The sequence below is a fragment of the Diospyros lotus genome, chromosome 9 (assembly GCF_014633365.1).
Source record: "Diospyros lotus cultivar Yz01 chromosome 9, ASM1463336v1, whole genome shotgun sequence".
Taxonomy (NCBI): Eukaryota; Viridiplantae; Streptophyta; class Magnoliopsida; order Ericales; family Ebenaceae; genus Diospyros; species Diospyros lotus.
The window spans coordinates 34,605,840-34,625,072 of NC_068346.1; the positions used below are offsets into that span (position 1 = coordinate 34,605,840).

The following is a 19,233-nucleotide window of genomic DNA, read 5'->3' on the forward strand; positions in this document are numbered from 1 at the left end:
ATGTTATATGTATTTCCCGCATCACCCCGCATGGGCCAGACTCGGTCCGATAGACCGGCCCAATCACCCAAGGCCAAGAAGGCCCGGACGACCTCGTCAAGGAAGGTCCAGCCTCCATCAAAGATCCGGAACTCGTAAAGCGAGCGTATGACGAGCTCCCGGTAATCCCCCAACGAATTCGGAGCAATCGACTAACGAGCTCCTGAAATATCCTCCAGATCGCTGGACCATCCAGGTTGCTCGCCTAAAACCTCCAGCTCGCATGAGCGGCAAAGCTGCTGAGAAGTCAGAGGTAGGGTCCGATCACTTTATCTGTAACAGCCCATGCCCCTCGTAATGAGGATCCCACTCCCGGTCTTGCGAAGGCGGTAAGAACTATTTGTCCCCCATTATACAAACACTGTATTTTTATATATTATCTAGATTGTAAAAGTCCCTCAAGAAAAATGGAAATAAATGGGGCCATGAGGAGCAAAGAGGAGGGACAGAAAAGAATAATCAGATACCGCCACTCTGGGAGAATAATCAGATGGCGGCCGTGGACTAGGTATCGTTCTGGCCGAACCACGTAAAAGATTCTGGTGTACACGCTTGGAACTTTGGGGGAGGGGGGGGTTTTCTTCCTTCCTTCTCGGTATTTTTTTGGATTGACTCACCGCGGCCCAAAACGAATCACGGTCGGCCGAAATCAAACGTCGACAAGTGTATTTTAAAAAATTTAATAAATAATTTAATAAAAATCTTAGAATATTTTTAAATTTTATCATAACCATTTCATATATTAATTTAAAAAATATTTAAATTTTATCTTCATATAAATTTATTTAATTTATTTTAACAAACAGTAATCAGCGACAACAGTGAGCCACGACGATTTCGCAGTCGGTCCAACTAACAAACAGTACCTTATTGCATTAGCGACCAATAGTGAGCCACGATTCGCAGTCGGTCCAACTAACTCGGTTAGTAGCACAGTTAAAGCCAACTGCACCTCTGGGAACCTCCCAAGTTTCCCGTCCACAATAATCAATGGCGGTGAAAGAGACTTCTCCCAATCCGACGGTGGAGATCAACGATCTCAGTTTCACCTACCCCGGCATAGACGGCCATCCTCCGCCGGGCTCCGCCCCCCTCATCGACGGCTTCTCCCTCACTCTCCACGCCGGCGATCGCTGCCTCCTCGTCGGCTCCAATGGCGCCGGTTCGTTCCCATTTTAGCACCCTCACCGAGAAATTAAATCCCGAAATTCTCGCTATCGATAGGTTTAGTTTTTGGTTGTGGTTAGGGAAAACGACGATTCTCAAGATTCTCGGAGGGAAGCACATGGTGGAGCCTGACATGGTTCGCGTGCTTGGGAGATCGGCGTTTCACGACACGTTTTTGACGTCTTCCGGTGATCTCTGTTACCTCGGTGGAGAGGTTTGGTTTCTATCTTGCATTCTAACCATTCACCGTTTTGATGATTTATCTATTGGTATACATCTATAGTTGATTTTCTTATCTTGCTTCAGTTCTAAATTTCTGATTGATCTGTGAGTAATTGCATAAATGGAGGCTGTAATTCAGCTGGTGGTTGCTCGGTAGGAAAAGCGCCTGTGAATTTGTGTGAAATGTCTTCATGGGATAACGTTAATTGCTTTAAACTGTGAATTTAAGGTTGATTGCTTGATGGAATTCTTTTATATTTTTCTTACGTGCTGGGAAACTGATTCAGTCTCACAAAATTTGCTTCTACAAAGATTTACATCTGGTTTCCTAGTTCCTTCTTCCAGTGAAGTTAGTTGATGAAATTGAATGCAATTGTTTTCTTTTTATCTGTTTGGTTAATTTCCAAGTCACTTCTCACGTAAATGATCTAAGAATTTTCCAACTTATAGAGGAAAGAAATAGGAGGGAGGGTGTTTGAGAGTAAGCTCTGTTTTTATTTTGAAGGGGATCATCATTTTATCGACCTTTCTTCTGTGGCTGGGGGAGTACACAACTTTTTCTTTATTCCCCGTTGTATAGTTCTTGAATGATCCTCTTTTCGTAGCTCCAATTAGCTGCAGTATCTGGTTTCCTACTCGTACTTCTTTATAGGAGAGTGTCTTTGTTTCCATATACTCGCTTGTCAAAAAAAGTTCCGAATATTAGTTGAAATAAAGCATTAAAGAGGAAAGTGTTTCAAGCTTCTTTCTCATCTGGATTTTCCTGACTAAGGCTTGAGTTGTTATAACTTTGTAGTGAGAGTTTTGTTTCCCTTTTTTTTTTTTTGCACTGTATTCCTTTTATTTTCTACCCTTCAGAAGGGAATTACTAAAGCATGTTGTAGGAAGAAATGATGAAAACCACCATCGGCCGTGGCTTTTCCTACATTGGCACTGATAATGAATTGTTTCTGATTGGAAGTCTTCTTTTTCTCAGTGGAGGCGAGAGGTTGCTTTTGCTGGCTTTGAGGTGCCAATACAAATGGATGTTTCTGCTGAGAAGATGATTTTTGGGGTTTCTGGAATTGATCCTCAGAGAAGAACTGAACTCATTAAGGTGAGAAATGGAAAACCTTTCAAATTTGTAGATTAAATAATATTAATGAGTCTTTCTGCCATTTTTGTGATAACATAGACATTCTGTTGCCAATTATTTCTTCAAAAACTTGGGCATGGTTCTCAAGCAGCAATGCCGGGGAATGTCTGTTAATGAGTTATTGTCTTCTTTTGGTGCATTTTAGGTGTTAGGTATTGATCTATCATGGAGAATGCACAGAGCATCTGATGGTCAAAGAAGACGTGTGCAGATCTGCATGGGTCTCTTAAAGCCATTCAAGGTATCTCAATTTTGCATAATGTCTGAGCTTTTTGCTGATCTCTAACCACCATAGACTATTCTATCCTAGATAAAGCCTTTGTGTTAAGGTAACTGTTCATATAGGTGCTTCTTCTCGATGAGATTACAGTGGACCTTGATGTGCTTGCAAGGGCCGACCTGCTCAAGTTTCTTAGAAAGGAATGTGAAGAGCGAGGTGCTACAATTATATATGCAACACATATCTTTGATGGTCTTGAGGATTGGCCATCACATATTGTATGTGTTCTCTCCTTGTTTTGTGAATATTTTTGCAACTAAAATCCAAATTTCAGTGGCGTTCTCACATCCTGTTTATTGTCAAAATCTGTGGTCCTTTTAGGTTTATGTTGCTCATGGGAAATTGCAACTATCAATGCCAATGCATAAAGTTAATGAGATCAGCAATTTGTCACTTATGGTGAGTTTGTCCGCTCTTTCAGAACTTAACGGAGTTCTGTGCGTGGCAGCCTAGTTAATTTGTTATTCACAAGTCTTGTTAAATTGAGTGCTTAACGTTACTAACATAATTGGTTCACTGTACACGTTGATTGGTAACTGGGTCTCTCACAATTCCCTTGTAATTTTCTCTATGCTATCCATTTCGTGCCGGTGTATCTCTTTGTTATTGAGTCTTTTTTATCTGCTAGATTGGGAGTTGACGTGGCCGTGCCTCTTTGGGGTTTTGGTTTGCAGAGAACAGTGGAGCGCTGGCTGCGGAAAGAAAGAGACGAGGAGAGGAAGAGAAGGAAAGAAAGGAAGGCAAACGGTCTTCCGGAATTTGAAAAGCATGTCGAGGGCAGCCGTGTGACTGGGGATCCAGCCCGTGCGCACGTCCGTGCAATGAACAATGGGTGGGCTGCAGGAAGGCTGCATTCCACCATTGCTGGTGAAGAGAATTTCGTGTTCAGCTCAAACAGGGTTCTCAGACAATAATTCAATTCAACCCAAAATCTGCTCCATGCCTGGAATGATTAAGGTACAACAAGTGGTTTGCACCTCCTACATGATTAATGTGTCCCTCAGGTCTTATAATCGGTAATGCCGTAATACCATTGTTGCTGTAATTAGTAACCCTCCTCTATATATAAAACCTCTTGGTTAAGAATAACTATCATGAATCATGATAGATCATTTATCATCCCTTACAGGAAATAGTACTTCCCAGTACCATTAGTTACATTGGCTGCTGAATTGTAATACCCGAAATATATGTTTCTTGCATTCTGATGAAACTGTTGCATTACGGTCATCGGTCCATTATGCACAAAATTCTTATATATTGAAGGTAGGTTACTTAGTTCTTGATGAGCCTACAGGATTGATAATAAAGAATAATTCATGGCTCGGAGGATAAGCCCTTGAACTTATGGACTTCTGCATTGTTAACTTGTAATGTTACATTTATTTGGACTACGGACAAAGTGGTCATGTGAACTTGTGTAATCTTGGCTGTGGGCAATGTGGCCTTTTGTGAACTTGTTTATTGGGAATATTACAAGGAATGCAGTGTCTTGTGAGTTTGTTAGAGTTTGCAGTAAAAGTTATGGTCTTGTTTGTAGACTTAGGAAGCATGCCATGCCCTACTTGCAAGTGCGTGTAGGCTTATCAACAGGTTGGATCTTGGCCAGACCAGATCCATTTATAAATGGACCCGGACCAGACATATATGCTCCTCATGGATCTTTGGATATTGCTCATATGTGCAGAGCATCTCACTATTTGGATCTAGTGCTTGCCCACCAAACCCTCAAGAGGCAAACAAGATCATGAGGAAAGAAAGTTCTAATTAAAATCTGAATGCCCTTCGCATGATAATTCCTTCATCTCTCTCTCTCTCTACCAGGCTCTCTCCTAGAGAATTTGCCACACTCGGTGTTAGAGAAGCCATTGCAGAACCAGAGACTTGATTGCATACTGATCTGATCATCTGAGGTACATAGTTACTCGCGGATCCCATTTCTTCTTCGCCTAGTTTGTCGCGGGCAAATTGCCATTCGAAAGCTCAGAAAACTTCAATTCCAACTCCTCCTTCACTCCATTGCCATTTGAGAGCTCAGAAAACTGCAAGTCCATGTTCTTCACTACTCCATTGGCATTGGGAAACTGCAATTCCAAGTCCTTCACTTCCTCTCCATCCTCGGCGTTGTTTGCTGCATTCTTCTCTCTGTTCTTCCCCCAGAGAACACCATAGAGCCCCAAGACAATCAGAAGAGACCCTACAACACTGATAAGGAAACCACATAAACCCGATGCTTTACTTCAACAACAACATATCAAAGCTTTTATCTCACTAGAAAGTTAATTAAACGTACGTTCCCACGTATAACTTTTCATCGAGCAGTGCCCAGCTGAAGACGGCCACTATCACGAGCAGCAAGGGACTGAATACTGAGACATAGAGAGGACCTTTCCTTTGGATACACCATGACATGAGGCATAGTGCTAGTGCAGTAGACACAACACCCTGAGAAAACCAGTAGTCACCAGCTTCGAATTAACTAATGAATTCATTTGGACATTGAAAAAGAAGTACTCCCAATTGGATTATTGTCAAGATTTCGAGCTAAACTAGCTTTGAACTAAGGATACGTACGGCATAGAGACTGGAAACAAGTCTGATACTGGGCGGCTTGAGGAGCGACCATGCCGCTATGTCATGTTTCACGAAGAGGCCAATTATCACACACTCGATGCTGGCCATGAAGCAAATTAGCGCCGAGGTTGTGTAAGGAGCTGCAAACTTGTCGTTCATCCTCGCCTGCATGAAATCATACACGAAAGAACTCACTACGAACGATCAACGAAGAAGTCACCCTTAATTACGAGAATAGTAGTACTTGTTCGCTTACTTGGATGATGAACCATACTGCCCAAGAAATGGTGCTGGTTATGAGTAGAAAGGGGCCTAAGATGAAGTTGTTGGCATGGCTGCTGGATCTCCCTTTTCCCTGCAGGTTCTCTGCATATCTCCAGTGAAGGCTTGATTGTCCAAAAATTGGGCTTCCATGGTAGAATGACAGTAATATGGCTCCGCCCACACAAACAATTGTCCCCAATACCTTGGCTTGCCCTGGCCTACTCTTGATTATCACTCTTTCCAGCCTACCAAACATTAGTACCGCTAGTCTTTGTTACATTGATATTAATGTGAACTATACATAGTAATACATTCAATTCAATTGGAAAGCTAAATTAAGGATAAAAACAGGAAAATATATGCCAGGGGGTACCCGAATGGAACAGCGAGTATGAAGGTGAAGGCTGGCAGCAAGTTCGACAAGGCGCAGGCGACTGTTGCAGTCGAATTTCGTAGCCCCACAAAGTAAAGAACTTGATTCGTGGTTGCCCTGCAGCATGCAAGGATCAATATATTAGTCTGTGAATCTTTCAGAACTAAAATGGGAATTAATCCGAAATCTTCTTAATCGGGCTAAGCGTTTGGAGAGAATGGGAGGTTGAGGACTCACCCAAAAATGGAAGATAAGAACATCTCAAAGAGAATGGGAAGTGTCATCCTAGGCCTCGTTTTCCTGCACAAAGAAATGCATAAAATCTGCAAAAGATTAGACGTATCATGCCATTTTATTATGTAATTATAATAGGATACATGTATGTATATGTATCATGGGTAATCATTAATTCCCTATTTTTCCTCTTTGAAGCTAAAGAAATATCCAGGGGTTGTGAGCTTCTTCTAGGGTTGGTACACTCCTTTAAGCAAAGAAATTTCCCTTTGCAAAGCATTATAATTAATTTGTTGCCAATTTTGGCAATTGTGACAGGCTCAGTTACACCAACTAATTAACACGATACTGTGCACGAAAGCCATATATATATATATATATATTCATGCATGCATACGTAGGACTTGAGTGGAAGTTATCACAATCTTTGAGAAGAAAACAAATAAATCACGTGTGTGAAACCTGCAGGCCCCCCACTTGATTCACCTGGCACGTGACGAGTGCGTGCCAAGAACCCACAAACCAGTTCGTTAACATGCACTCAAACAAACACACAATCCATTAACAAGATGAAGCTGATGATGATGATGAAGAAGAAGAAGAAGAAGAGATGAAAAGTTGATGAATTGGGTGGCTTAAACACAAGAAATATTTATATATAAAAGAAAACCAGTCCTCCGAGCTGAGAGAGGAAAAGAAAATTGGAGCTGCTGGGGGGGTACTATGTACGTACGTACCTTTCTAGGAAGAAAGCCAAGGGAGCAAGAATAATGGCGGCGAAGATTTGGCGATAAGCGACGTGGACGAGAGGGTTCATGCCGGAATCCATGGCGAGTTTGGAGAGAATGTTCATGCCGGCATAGCCCAACTGCACAAGAACCATGGTCAAGAATGGCAAGAAGCTGCCACCGCCGACGGCCATGGCTCCTTAACTTGAGAGAGGAAGAGGAATTAATGCGCTTATATATATAGCTAGGGGAATTGAAGAGACGAATATATATGTATATAAATATATGAACTAATAATGAATGAAATGAAGATGAACGAATGAATGAAATTAAGGTGAAACAGAAGAAATCTAATTAATATATATATATAGATATCAATTGGTCCAAAGAAGAGGGCCATATTTATGTACAAAAGAGAGCAAGAAAGCCAAGATTTCTTGTAACTCCTCATCATCAAGAGAGAGCTTCTTCATAAAAGCTGCCTACTTTCAGTTAATATTGGGTGTGTGCCAGCCCACCAAATTCCAACAATTCATTGATTTCGTGACACGTCACAGACTAAATGGACCCATAGAGAATGGGACCGACTAACAGATAAATTATGGGTCTCGCAAACAATATTTGTTCCATTCTCAAAGCCTCCTCAGATCATGACGTTAATTCGTTGCTGATTAATTAATTTTCTGATCTTTTTTGATTAATATGTATATACACTTTGGACAGTTGTGCCCCAAATGGAATGCCTTGCTTAAATGGATCAATCATTCAGGGCTGGGGTGGGTTGCCTTAGTTTAATTTTTACATTCTTTACTGCAATGTAACAAAAGATATATAGCATCTGAAAGAGCTTTGCCATATCTTCTTTCCATTTCCATGTTAATAATTTCTTTATCATCATCATCATCATCAGGTGGGAGTTGCTTGTTGCTATCCTCATCATGATTTCAGTTCATGGCCATTGCAGTTGGGTTCCCTAACAATCCCAACCTCACTCGCTTGCATATATACTTGTTAGTGGTTGGGATAGACTCTGTGATCTGTATCCCTCGCCATTCTCCCCTCTCTTCTTGTCTCTTCTCTCCTCTTCTTTTCTGTATATATCTCTATAATATTTCCCTTCTTGTTTGTTACCTATTTAAGTTAGTCCCCAAAAATATTTATATATAATTAACGAGTTCCATGTGAGCCAAGAGAACTCAATATAATTGTGTTGCTTTGTATTGAAATTAGGGTCTGAACTATTTTTAACACGCCAAACCGTTAGTGCTGTTTACCACGATTTGAAAATAATATATTAGCAATATATAATATATTATTATAACTTGTTAGAATTTATAACCTATTATAAAAATATTAGATAGAATAGTTATATATTATTATAAACCCGTTATATATTATTATAAAAATATAGGGTAATTTTTATAATAATAAGGGTTGTAGGACTGTTGGGTGATTTTTATAATAATATTTTTTTTCTATTAAGAAAAAATCCACCGTATTGGGTTGTTGGTTTTTTTTTAATTTTATAATTTGTTGAACTGTTGAGGTGTTATATAATATATATATTTTTATATTTTTTTAGATGATTTAATTTAAAATCGAACCTCAACTGTACAAACTGCAAATCATGCGGTTTGTACGGCCCCAAATCGTTTTAGATCGCAAAAAAAAAAAAATCAACCAGTTCAATCTGATTTAGTTTGATTTGGCCGACTTTTACCATACACTAAATTTTTTGAATACCCCAAAATAAAATTCAGGTATTTCTAAAGTTTTATCTAAAGAGATGTTCATTCTCTTTTATCTAAATGGATACAATACCATCCCAACTTCACTTGTAAGCAACATATATATATACGTATATATATATATATATATTGTTTTATTATTATTATATTAGATGTTGGCACATTTAATATTTCTACATTTAGACAAAACTCTTCCACAAATCCAGGCTAATTTCCTGTGCCCTCCTTGATAAAGACAATTTAGACGTCTACTCATCCTAGCTCACAATTAAAACCTTTATATACAACGAATCATAATATATATATATGTATATATTATATGTCTAATTTCTTTTACTTTATTTTCTTTTTCTTGATTTATAATTGTAATTAAATATCGTATCTCATTGATAAAAAATGATACTAAATATGTTTTGGCATCCTAAGTTGTTATAGGGATACAACAATTAAAATTTATTTGTCTTAGATAATAGTTCAACAAAATCTGACCGAAAAGTCAGGAATAAGATCTATTCCGACAAGTGGTGTTGGCAAGTGTCTGGTCGGAGAATAACTCAATTCTTTATTCGAGAGACCAAAGTACATACGACTAAACTCCATCCGTTGTCCAAGAAAGAGAGATGAATGTCTCGAGTCTTCAAATGGTTGAGAGTCCGAAGAGTCTTCGGGAGAGTGGGTCCCTCGAGGACTATGTAAATTAGTAATTTTTTGACTAATGAAGTTATTAATTATGAGTCTCAATTGATTAAAACTGATTAATTATAGAATAATATTATTGGTATACCTTTATGTACACCTTAGACTACACAAAGGTGTACTAATGATAAAAATATCCCTCATGAGGCGCGTGAGACGCATGGAGGCAAGAGGTATTTTAGTTATAATACCCTTTTATGTAGTCTAAAATGTACAAAAATGATGTATATCTAGCATGATTATTAATTATAATATCAATTAATTAATTAAGGTGGTATAATCAAACTAAGTGGCTTCAAATGGACCTCAATCAATGCATGTTTAGCATGCATTGATAATATATATATATATATATATAAAGAGAGAGAGAGAGAGAGAGAGAGAGAGAGAGAGAGAGAGAGAGAGGGGTAGGAAGTTCCAAATTCCAACCATGAATGATTGATTAGGAGTTCAATCAAATCAAAGCCCAAGAAAACTCTCTTTGGCAGGCAAATGTCACAGAGAACTCTTCTCTTCCCTCTCGTGAATAAACTGCAAAGTGGGTTCATATCATATATATATATATATATATATGGCGTATGGAGAAGAAGAAAAACATGAGACCATCACATGGAAATTGTGAAGCTTTGAGTTGCCCCCATGGAGTATTATTGTAATATTATTGCATCATCAGCCCATGTAATCTCTAGCTAGCTTCTTCATTTTTCTCGTGCCAAATCCCATTTTGGTGGCTCACTAATTCACTTTATTAGCTTTCTCCATACATTTCTGGGTAAAAAAAAAATTTAGTCACCCACATCCAATGGGTCCAAATCGTTAAACCACGATTCTTTACGAGAGTTGGCTTGAAAAATCGACCATAGCAATCGATTTGGGTTTCATAATTTAGTAAATCGATATATAAAATTGATGATTCATTCTCTTTAGTTCATTTTTTTTTATTCACATGAGATGTTTGAGTTTCGCCTGACCTAATTAATCGCTAAGAGTGGGTGACCTTTCTCCCTAATGCACCTCTCGAATAAATTTGGATGCGAATATAGTCTATACATAGTTATAGCTGGACATTCAATGCAATCCATACAAGATTTGTCTTCCAATCTTACTACTGCATTCCAGTTAAATATTATCTTCCAGTAATAATTTTGTCTTCTAAGTCACCACAAGAATATAAACTCCAATACTTTATGTGAAATTCTAAGTGCTTTACTACTGCACCATACCCGTAAGGGTGTGTTTTTTAATTTTTGAAATTTTATGAAATTGTTTTAATATGTTTGATCGTGTACTAATTCTTGAGATGGTCGTTTTTGCACGGCATTCGGTGTTTGTGCTCTAGATTACTCTAGGGGAACTAAATTGTAAGTTGGATTTTTGGCCCTTATGCAAAACAAAGATCAAATCATAACCCATCAAATTAACACTGATATATTATTCATCCAACCACTCGACGTATGTCTACAAGCACTGTGTACTAATTTTTGAACTTTAATGATTATGTTTCTTACCTTCCTAAAACTATTAAACTATGATTTGAGTAATTTGAGAAAGTAATCAAACAATCATTGGTGATATAATTTGAAAAATACTTTCCAAATTGCTCAAAATCGACCATTAAGACATTATTATTTTTAGATACACGAGATCCCTTACTTTGTAACAAGAAGAGGTCAATTTTTTTTTTTTTTTTTTGCTTGATAGCTACAAATCATGGGTCATTAATTATGGAAGCTACATTGATGGATTCTTCTTCCATATCAAGAAAACAGATAATTAGTTATTAGATTTTTCTAGGGCTAATTAGGAAATCAATCATATGGCTAGCAAAACCTAGAGGTACCACATTGGGGCTTAGGTTTCCAATGATTTTAAATTAATGTTGGGATCACATTGTACTTGTGACACTTAACATTAATGATTAATTAATTATTAATAATTATATATAATTTAATCATTAATATTAAAGATTCACCTAACATGTCGAGGGAAAGTCATATTTTTGCCCTTCTATTTTCATATATTTTTATTAAATAATTATCTAAATATTTTATTATTTTAATTATACCCTTAAATCTATACTTTATCTCGTGTACTTCATCTCATTTTACTTTTTCTTTTTACACATTAAAGTGTAGAAATTAAATTAACTCGAAAACATAAATAAAAAATATAATCTAAACAACAAAAAATTTAAATTGTCACATGAAAAAATGATCACAATACAAAGGTTAAATTGAATCGAAAATATAAATATAGTGGTATAATCATGTTCCTTTCGACCCAAAGGAGTGGTCGGACGTGAGCTTACAAAGATAAGGAATGGACTCCGACGATTGGCACGACAAGGGGTGACTGGTATTTACAAACACTCTAATACTCAAGTAAATAAGAGATTAAAGTAACAAAGTCAATAGGCTTGAAAAGAACATACATTATTTTTTGATAAAGTTGATTTATATAAGAGGAGGAGAAGTCCTCCTACATGCATACTTGTATCGAGCGTTATAGGGTGATGAGACTAAATATCCAGCGTCAATGAAGCTCCTTGACGGTGGCATGGTATCGACAAGACTTTCATTAAATGTGGATGTGATTTGTTATTAATGAAGACGGGATCTGAATAAAGCACAAGAATATTCATCATTTAGTGGGAATGATGGTTGTTGCAAACTGGCGTAGGGCCAAGATTAGGCCGTGAGCCGAGCTGTTTTTGGGCTTTCTGAATTGGGTCAAGGTTGATTTGTGCTATGGGCCAAATCAAAATAAAAAAAATTAAATAATCACACAAAAAATATATAAAATTACGAAAAAAAAAAAATGACCAGGATAACATTGTCGCTTTCGCCTACTACGGTTTACTATTCATGTATTAAGTTTTCTTCTGATTTTACAAATCAGCTCCCCAGTACGGCTCTCTTTGCTAAGTTAATCTGAATCTTCCAATAAGTTTTGACAGAGCTTGTCATTTCATCGTATGGAATTGCTTTCCCTAAATCCGACTGTTGGGTGTGACAAAACCTAGCGAATCATCCTCTAAAACTTTGAAAATTTCGATCGATCGTCGTGTTGTTCATCTGGGTAGTTTTTTTGTTTATCGCCTTTCAATGCTGTTTCAGTTAATCCGGAAACGAACATTCTGCACGACCGGTCCCGTTTCTGCTAATTCTCGGATTTCTTGGTACGCCCGTCTGGGGCAAATTGAGAATGCTCGGACGGTTTTCGATGAAATTCCCTTCAAGAGTGTTGCTTCCTGGAACTCTATAGTTGCTGGGTACTTCCAGAACAAGCAACCCCGTGAAGCTCGGCGGCTGTTTGATAGCATGCTGGAGCGAAACACCGTTTCTTGGAACGGTTTACTCTCTGGGTATGTCAAGAATAGAATGGTGAAGGAAGCTCGGAAGGTGTTTGATGAAATGCCCGAAAGAAATGTTGTTTCTTGGACTGCTATGGTCAGAGGGTATGTGGAGGAGGGGTTGATCTCTGAGGCGGAATCGCTTTTCTGGCAGATGCCAGAGAAGAATGTTGTGTCGTGGACTGTGATGTTGGGCGGTTTGATTCAAGTTGGTAGGGTTGATGAGGCTCGCAGGCTATTTGACATGATGCCGGTGAAGGATGTGGTTGCTAGGACGAATATGATAGGTGGATACTGTCAGGAAGGTCGTATGGTTGAAGCCCGTGAGCTTTTTGATGGCATGCCCCGCCGTAATGTGATTTCCTGGACTACTATGGTTTCTGGTTATGCACAAAATCAACAGGTGGATGTGGCTAGGAAGCTTTTTGAGGTGATGCCAGAGAAGAATGAGGTCTCCTGGACGGCAATGCTGATGGGTTACACTCATTGTGGAAGGATTGAGGAGGCATCTGAGCTTTTCGATGCAATTCCTGTGAAGTCTGTCATTGCTTGCAATGCGATGATACTTGGATTTGGCCAAAACGGGGAGGTTTTCAAAGCGAGGAAAATATTTGATCGAATGAGGGAGAGGGATGATGGGACTTGGAGTGCAATGATAAAGGTTTATGAACGTAAAGGGTTTGAATTGGAAGCACTTAATTTGTTTTCCCTCATGCAAAGAAAAGGAGTTCGAGCTAATTTCCCTTGCCTAGTTAGTATTCTGTCTGTTTGTGCTACCTTGGCTAGCCTTGATCATGGTAGACAGGTGCATGCGCAGTTGTTTAGGTCCCAATTTGATTCTGATGTGTATGTTTCCTCAGTTTTGATCACTATGTACATTAAATGTGGTGATCTGGTTAAGGCAGAACAGGTCTTTGACAAATTTCCTCATAAGGATACTGTTATGTGGAATGCCATGATTACAGGTTATGCGCAACATGGTTTAGGAGAAGAAGCCTTAAAGGTATTCAATGAAATGCACACTTCAGGCATCGCAGGAGATGATGTTACTTTTATTGGAGTTCTCTCAGCTTGTAGCTACACGGGGAAGGTTCAGGAAGGACTTGAAATTTTTGAATCTCTGGAAACCAAGTATCTGGTGGACCCAAAAAGTGAACATTATGCTTGTGTTGTTGATCTGCTAGGTCGAGCTGGTCGTTTAAACGAGGCAATGAATTTAATTGAAAAAATGCCTGTTGAACCAGATGCTATTGTTTGGGGTTCCTTAATGGGTTCGTGTAGGACACACATGAACATGGATTTGGCTGAAGTTGCAGCCAAAAAACTTTTACAGCTTGAGCCTAGAAATGCTGGGCCCTATATCTTGCTATCAAACTTATATGCATCAAGAGGTAGATGGGCTGATGTTGCAGAGTTGAGGAAATGCATGAGGTCGAGGAAGGTGAGCAAGAAACCTGGTTGTAGCTGGATTGAAGTGGAGAAGAAAGTGCATATGTTTACTGGAGGAGAAAGCATGCCCCACCCTGAGCATTCGATGATCATGAGGATGTTGGAGAAACTAGGTGGCTTGTTAAGAGAAGCTGGGTATTCTCCTGATGCTACCTTTGTGCTTCATGATCTAGATGAAGAAGAAAAGGTGCATAGCTTGGGGCATCATAGTGAGAAACTTGCTGTGGCATATGGACTTATAAAGGTCCACAAAGGAATGCCTATTCGGGTAATGAAGAACCTTCGAGTTTGTGGGGATTGCCACTCTGCAATCAAATTAATAGCAAAGGTCACTGGTCGAGAAATCATATTGAGGGATGCTAACAGATTCCATCACTTCAAGGATGGCTCATGTTCATGCAGGGACTATTGGTGATTGCACTGAAGCTGACATCATTTAATGGACTTTAAGACCAGATTCTGGTCTTCTGGGTATGCACATGCATATATCCCCTTCAGCAGATGATTAATCTTGACAAGGCCAACTATCTACTCTGGGGCCTCTCTTGGCTGGAAGAAGAGTGTGGCAATATTGAACTTGGACCACCTATTACATTGTTACAACGAGATTGAAGTATGAAAAGATAACTTGGCATTTACTTAGGAAAAGAAAGTTGCTTGAGAGACATAAATTATGCAAGATTTTGATTTCATTACTCCCATCCAGTTCGATGGTATAAGAGGGGATATTGCAACTCAACCCTTCCTTATTTGGCAACACTTGTTCGGGAAACTGAGTCTTTAGACTCCTCTTTGGGCTATTAAAGACCTTCAGCCATGAATAGCAACCTATTTTCTGTATGATGATCATTTTTGTACAGGAGTCTTACTCTTGTTTTGCAAAAAGATTATTTCCATAACTTGAACTTGTTACCAAAAGATCACAAATAGCAACCTTACTGCCAAGGCACGCCCCTCTGTGAGGGAGTTATAATTCTGCTACAAAATTAATTGCAGAAGTCAGAGGGAACAAGATTGTTCTGAGGATGATAATAGTGGCACCACTTCGGGCTCGTATGGGCTTTTGCAAGTAATGTTGATAAAGTTCAAATGGCAGAAGGACTGGTTGTCAGTATTTATCAACCATGTTGTCTAGCCTTATTGGTCCTACTGGTGGATCTTACCTCAGATGCTGGGTTAGAAGATCGTATCATATATTCCTGACAGATAAAATGGAATGGAGATGGGAAAAAGGCCACATGATCATGACACCTATTCCAGAAAGATGCTTGGGGAAGAAAAACCAAAGACACTTTGAAGCAAGTTCAGCTGCATAACCATTCTGTTGTAAGGTTGGCCCAAGCTTTACAGATGCCAGGCTACGTCTTCACTTCTGCCTGGAGCATGATGACTAACATTTCCAACGGTGAACAGTTCTATGAATTCTGTAGATTGGTGCATGCTAGGAGTCCAAAGAGACGCCTGTTTTCTGTCACACATATGCTTGATGACCGATTGATGGTGTAATTTGAAGAATGTTTGAAAGTAGGTGCTCTTACGGTTCGATCTGACTGGGAAGGCATTAAATAACAGCTTGTTGAGGCGGATGTTCATCTCATGCACTAGGAGCTGTCAGCTGACTGCTCAATTTTTTGCTAAAATCTTCTACATTCTTCAGGTGATATTACAAAATAATTCGAGTCTACATTTTTTATGAGGTGGCCCAAGTAATTGGCATGCAAAACTTTGGAATTTGAAACTTGATACAAGCTGTTGTAATCTTTTCTGCCTTTGCTAACCCTTCACCCCTGCTTATTGCAAGGTATTGCTTTAACAAACATAAATTTGTTGGTTGATTTGGAAGCACTAAAATCAATCTCCCATTAATCCGGAGTGCAGTTTTATTCTTTCAATGATTGAAAATAAGAAAATGTTTGTATTTTCCATTTCTTACAGAATAATTTATTTTTTATTCATTGAGATTTTGAATTCTGAATCTATCTGATTCACATAGGTGCTGCTCCTTGCAAGAGTCCTGTCTTCCCCAAGATAGAATACTTGCATGTATGCCTACACGGTAACAGGACGACACGGTGGTAAACGGGAAAGGATGTAATACATGTTATATGCATGTTTTACAGATATGATTTTGGATTCCATAATTTTTATTTTGGCCAGGGCTCATGTTTGAGTTGCATGGGCACCATGAACTACTAGAGCCTCTTCTTCCCGTTTTCATGGGGCTTCATGAATTATATTTCCCATGATAACAGTCTGTTCATACCTCTGGGTTGATACTAGCAAGTAAAATTCCAAAGAGCCGCCACTTTGTTGTCACATTTATCACACGACAACCAATTCACTGTTTTCTTTTGGCGAATGTTCGGATTATGCCTGTTTTTGTTCGTATATGCTTGACAGCCAATTTGTGGTTGCTTTCAAAGAATGTTCAACTAGCTGCCTTAGAATTATGATCTTGTGGGGAACGGATTTTAACAGTAGTGCTCAAATTCACGTCTTTGTTTCATACACTAGGAAGAAGCATGTAAAGTGGCTGCTGAAGTTTTTGCTAAAATCTTCTCCTCTTTAGGTGCGCTGGCGCACATAGTGGAATTAAGTCTTGATATATTGTTATACTTTTCTTCTTTAGACTACATCACAAAATTTACTCGGGTCCACAATTTTAATGAGTTGTAAACAAACAGCAGGCTGGTCTCAATTCACCAACCCTCTGGGTCCTGCTTAATTTTTCAACTTTTCCCCTAACTGAAATAAATGTATTGATTGACTTGGAAGGACTTTAAAGTAGGAAAAAGTTTATACTTCTGAATCTATTGGGTTCATCAGTGCTTACTTTCAAGAGTTCCTCTCTTTTCCTAATCCAAATTATATAAATTGCTTGCTCCATGCACTTGAAAGATGATGAGAGAACCTGTTGATGAAAGGTAAAGAATGCCACAAGTTCAGAGTTCCATTTAAAATAGTTAATCATCATTACTATTTGATCCCAAATCTGAGCTTAGAAACCAAAACACCAATTACTAAACCCCCGAAGGCTAGCCTATTTCAGTGTTTTCTGTAACTTCTGTTAGTGACTTGACAGCCTGTGCTGGGACCCAACCTGAGGAGGAGGAGAAGCCTTATCTACTCTTCCAAACTTTCAATTTCTAGGACCGCCAACTAAGACATTTCACATTATGCCAACACCTCATTTTATTCATAACTTCTATGAAGATTCTGTCCATCCTGATCATTTAGAACATCTGGCAAACTAAGACATCTCCAACCCAACCCCAAATTTGGGGTAAAATCCTCTCCAAGCCACCTCTAAAATCCTACCTCAAATTTAGGGTTGTGAATAGTATTACCCCAAATTTGGGGTTGCACTATTCCTTGACCCCAAATTTGGGGTAATATGTTTATTCCTACTTTGTCCCTCCCATTTTAATTATAACAAAATTTAATTCCTTTTTATCCCACCTTTATATATTTTTATATACTTATTATTAGTATTAATAATATTTAAATAATATTAATAAATTATAATCAATTAATGAATAATAATTAATAAATGTACTAAATTAGAAATTATTAAATAATAATTGATTAATAATATTGTAATAATATTTTTTTTAATTTTATCATGTTCAATGTAATGTTTTGTTAGTTGAGATAGTAAATGTAATGCTTTTACTTTTTAATATCATTGATAACTAAATTTTTTAAGTTAATTATGTAATTTTTAGGTAATAATTTAAATTGATATATAATAAATAAGTAAATAATTTATATTATAAAAAAATGTTTAGAATAAAAAAATAAAAGAATAAACTATCCCTTTGGTAAAGGGTTGGAGAGGAATTGTGTCATACCTCAAATTTAGGGTAAAGAGTCGGAGATGCCCTAAACAAATGCACAATCGTGTACTTATAAAAATTTTAATGCAGAATGACATGACAAATGACTTACAACTGTTAAAATGCTACTGTGATATTGTTCTGTAAAATTTTCTGACAAATTATGGAAAGTATAATTTCAGTGTAACTTATTTGCTGTGATACTCTTACTTTTCAACATCCAGGAGAGCCATTGTTGAGCCGCTACAGAGACAGCTTGAGATCTAAGTCATCGCCACCGCCTCCACTTCTGTCTCCCTCCTTGGATTCTTCTTTATCTTCTTTTACCTCTTTCGCTTCTTCTTCTCCTTTTCCATTGGGATTCGCTGCTGCTAGGCTCGCTTGCGAATCTTTACTCCGATCACCGCCCTCCCTGGCGGCGGAGGCAAAGTCTTCCGGCCGGAACGACGGGTTCCAAGCCTCGACTGGCTTGGCGTCCTTGCTCTTCTTCTCGTCGCCGCTGCCTACCATTCGCTGGTGCGCTTGCCTGGTCTGGTTAATCAAATCGAAGAACTTGCTCATCTTCGCTTCGTCGTCTTCGTCACTCTCCATCTTCCTCTTCCTCCTCCCTGCCTCCTCCTCCTCCTCCATGCCAACTAGCCAGACAAAGTAGATGCCAAAACACCAACCGTCAGACAGACGCGACGCCCCCATTTCCCTATATAGACTAACAAGGCTCCGTATCTTTTGTAACGTGGGACCCCCGACGGTCCAGCCTGACCCGACTTGGCTGTACACAAGCGCGTTAACCTCGAGCTTCATACACAAGTGATCGCATAATTTCGTATAAAAATAAAATTAAATTCAGTATCTCACAATATTCTAAATTTCCAAATACTTGAATTACCACTAAAGGTTAATCAAGTTTGAGATTTTAGCTTTGAATTTTATTTATTGCTTAAGAGTATAATTTTAATTAAAAAAACATTCTATTCATTATTCTTTGTTTAATCTGACTAATTATAAATAGAATTTACAAAAATATTATTTTTTAAGTTGGAGCCCACCATCATCACAAGTGAAAAATGTCAAATTGATATTCCCTTTGAATATTATTATAATACAAAGAATAAAATTATTTTCAGTTCAAATTGAAC

At 38.3% G+C, this 19,233-nt stretch overlaps 3 protein-coding genes across 6 annotated transcripts; 2 read left to right on the forward strand and 1 right to left on the reverse strand.

Moving 5' to 3' along the window:
• Positions 1–951: 951 nt before the first annotated feature.
• LOC127810205 (ABC transporter I family member 20) lies at positions 952–4,070 on the forward strand. The gene is made up of 7 exons (XM_052349545.1): positions 952–1,201; positions 1,287–1,420; positions 2,405–2,524; positions 2,709–2,804; positions 2,909–3,061; positions 3,165–3,242; positions 3,518–4,070. Exons 1-7 carry the CDS (start codon positions 1,030–1,032, stop codon positions 3,755–3,757), a joined length of 993 nt encoding a protein of 330 aa, XP_052205505.1. The 5' UTR covers positions 952–1,029; the 3' UTR covers positions 3,758–4,070.
• Positions 4,071–4,170: 100 nt separating this feature from the next.
• Positions 4,171–18,452, reverse strand: LOC127810204 (WAT1-related protein At1g09380). 3 transcript variants are annotated; one of them, XM_052349543.1, is made up of 8 exons: positions 18,308–18,443; positions 7,026–7,220; positions 6,292–6,354; positions 6,055–6,171; positions 5,674–5,926; positions 5,418–5,582; positions 5,137–5,288; positions 4,171–5,048 (listed from the first exon to the last, which is right to left on the reverse strand). In XM_052349543.1, the coding sequence occupies exons 2-8, from the start codon at positions 7,208–7,210 to the stop codon at positions 4,793–4,795; spliced, it is 1,191 nt and encodes a 396-aa protein (XP_052205503.1). In that variant the 5' UTR covers positions 7,211–7,220; positions 18,308–18,443; the 3' UTR covers positions 4,171–4,792. The 3 variants fall into 3 exon arrangements, with proteins under 3 accessions (XP_052205503.1, XP_052205502.1, XP_052205504.1); XM_052349542.1 differs by having other exon boundaries at positions 7,026–7,215; positions 18,308–18,424; XM_052349544.1 differs by lacking the exon at positions 7,026–7,220 and having other exon boundaries at positions 18,308–18,452.
• Positions 12,316–16,965, forward strand: LOC127810202 (pentatricopeptide repeat-containing protein At1g56690, mitochondrial). 2 transcript variants are annotated; one of them, XR_008025383.1, is made up of 2 exons: positions 12,316–15,918; positions 16,255–16,965. XR_008025383.1 is itself a non-coding variant. In XM_052349538.1 (1 exon), exon 1 carries the CDS (start codon positions 12,565–12,567, stop codon positions 14,674–14,676), a length of 2,112 nt encoding a protein of 703 aa, XP_052205498.1. In that variant the 5' UTR covers positions 12,316–12,564; the 3' UTR covers positions 14,677–16,153. The 2 variants fall into 2 exon arrangements, 1 of the variants encoding a protein (XP_052205498.1); XM_052349538.1 differs by lacking the exon at positions 16,255–16,965 and having other exon boundaries at positions 12,316–16,153.
• Positions 18,453–19,233: the final 781 nt, after the last annotated feature.